General features: G+C 38.9%; 1 protein-coding gene across 1 annotated transcript; it reads right to left on the bottom strand.

Annotated features, from left to right (window-relative positions):
* Nucleotides 1-887, bottom strand: LOC109800514 (retrovirus-related Pol polyprotein from transposon RE1). Its single transcript, XM_020361294.2, has 2 exons — nucleotides 402-887; nucleotides 1-297 (listed from the first exon to the last, which is right to left on the bottom strand). Exons 1-2 carry the CDS (start codon nucleotides 885-887, stop codon nucleotides 1-3), a joined length of 783 nt encoding a protein of 260 aa, XP_020216883.2.
* Between the last annotated feature and the right edge of the window lie 1,414 nt (nucleotides 888-2,301).

The raw sequence follows: 2,301 nt of genomic DNA, 5'->3' as shown, positions 1-2,301 counted from the left end.
TCAAGATGGGTGGTGAATATTCAGCAAGCCCATCTTGGACAAATTAACATTGAAAGGCCCGGGATAAAGTGGCTTGGTGAACATGTCTGCCAATTGATGCTTCGAAGGAACATGAGAAAGAACAATGAGCCCATCAATAATCTTAGCACGAATAAGATGACAATCCACCTCAATGTGTTTGGTTCGTTCATGAAAGGATGGATTCTTAGCCAGCTGAATGGCAGACTGATTATCACAAAAAGTGGGAAATGGGAGTGGAATTTGGAGACACAAATCATCAGCAACATACTTTAACCACTGTAGTTCACAAGCAACAGAAGCTAAAGCTCTATATTTAGCTTCAGTAGAGCTCCTAGAAACTGTGGATTGCTTCTTGGATTTCCAGGAGATAAGACAATTACATAGAAGACACAGTAACCAGTAGTGGATTTTCTAGTCATACAACAATTAGCCCAATCTGAATCAGAAAAGGCCTGAATTCTGTGAGGATTAGCAGAAGGATAGAAAAGACCTAAGCCTGGACATCCTTTGAGATATTTCAAGATCCTGAACGCAGCATTTAGATGAGAGTATCTGGGCTTGGACATGAACTGACTAACTTGCTGAACAGCAAAGGAAATGTCAGGACGAGTGTTTGTTAAATACTGCAATTTACCAATTAATCTCCTGTAAGCAGTAGGATCTTGAACAAGATCACCTTCATCATCCTTGAGTTTAACAGTAGGATTCGAAGGGGAATTGGCAGGCTTGCAACCGGTGAAACCAAATTCGGCCAAAATGTCCAAACAATATTTTCTCTGGTTCAGAATAAGACCCCACTGTGATCTAGCAACTTTAAAACCAAGAAAAAAATTTGAGGTTTCCCAAATCTTTGATTCTGAATTCATGATGTAAAAACTGCTTAACAGCAACAATATCCTGCATGCTATCACCAGTGAACTATATCGTCAACATAAACCAGCAGAGCAGTAAAAGAAGTAGAAGAGTGTCTGATGAAGAGGGAGTGATCAGCAGGACTCTGAGAGAAACCATAGGAGATTAAGGCAGAGGTGAGCTTAGAATTCCACTGCCGAGAAGCTTGTCTGAGTCCATAGAGAGACTTGTGCAATTTACAAACCAAATGAGGTTCAGGAAGAATCAATCCCGGGGGAGGTTTCATATAAACCTCTTCATCTAAATCACCATGCAAAAAAGCATTATCAACATCAAGCTGGTGTAAAAACCAGTTGTGAGAAATTGCAACGGAAAGAAGGAATCTGACTGTTGTTAACTTCACAACAGGTGAGAAAGTTTCAAAAAAATCCATGCCTTCAGTTTGTGTAAACCCTTTGGCAACAAGTCGTGCCTTATGTCTTTCTATGGACCCATCTGCATTCAGTTTAGTCTTGTAGACCCATTTGCACCCAACAACCCTCTTCTTTGGCGGCAATCTGACCAATGACCAAGTTCTATTCCTCTCAAGAGCCTGAATTTCCGTAAGCATAGCCTGCTGCCAATGATCATGCTGACAAGCCTCTTTAAAGGAAGTAGGCTCGATGGTGGCAGATAAAGACATGCAAAAGGCAGTGTGAGAGTCAGAACAATTGGAATATGACAAATATGAATGCAAAGGATAAAGAGTACAATAGGAAGTATTAGCAGAAGAAAGAGTTGGACAATCATAATCAGACAAGTAAGCAAGTGGTTTCCTAGGTCTAGTTGAAATTCTAGCAGGTTGATCAACTATTTGCACAGCATCATTAGAATCATCATTGAATTGCATAACTGGTTCAACAACATTATGATCAATATTACTAGAGACAATGTCAGAAGTAACATGATTAGGAACAGCATAAATAATGTCAAAAGCAATTAAAGAATCAAATGACTGTTGAGATGCAGTAGTACCAGTGGTGTGGTTATCAAAAACAGATGGGGAATTAGAAGCATATGGAAAATGGGACTCATAGAAAATCACATTGCGAGATAACAAAAAAGATTTTGTAGTGAGATTATATAAGAGATAACCTTTGACCCCTGGTTGGAAACCTAGAAAAATACACTTAGAGGCTCTTTTGTCTAATTTGGTTCTGCCAGAAGTGATAGTGTTAGCAAAAGCTAAACAACCAAAAACTCTAAGTGTGCTAAGGTCAGGATTTTTTCCAAAAACTGATTCATAAGGAGATTTATTTTCAAGAAAAGGAGTAGGGAGCCTGTTGATGAGATGAACAACATGTTTTATAGCATAAGACCAAAAAACAGAAGACAAACCAGATTGAAAAAGTAAGGCTCGAGCTACATTCAAAATATGTTGATGTTTGC

The sequence above is a fragment of the Cajanus cajan genome, chromosome 11 (genome assembly GCF_000230855.2).
Source record: "Cajanus cajan strain Asha chromosome 11, NIPB_CcT2T_4, whole genome shotgun sequence".
Lineage (NCBI taxonomy): Eukaryota > Viridiplantae > Streptophyta > Magnoliopsida > Fabales > Fabaceae > Cajanus > Cajanus cajan.
The sequence above is the reverse complement of the archived record's forward strand: the minus strand, read 5'-3'. Positions and strand labels throughout refer to the sequence as shown.

Coding starts and splice junctions, on each gene's coding strand:
- LOC109800514 (XM_020361294.2), bottom strand. CDS start 887: ATGAATTCAGAATCAAAGATTTGGGAAACCTCAAATTTTTTTCTTGGT. Junction 298..401: donor CTGGTTACTGTGTCTTCTAT/GTAATTGTCTTA, acceptor TGTGAACTACAG/TGGTTAAAGTATGTTGCTGA.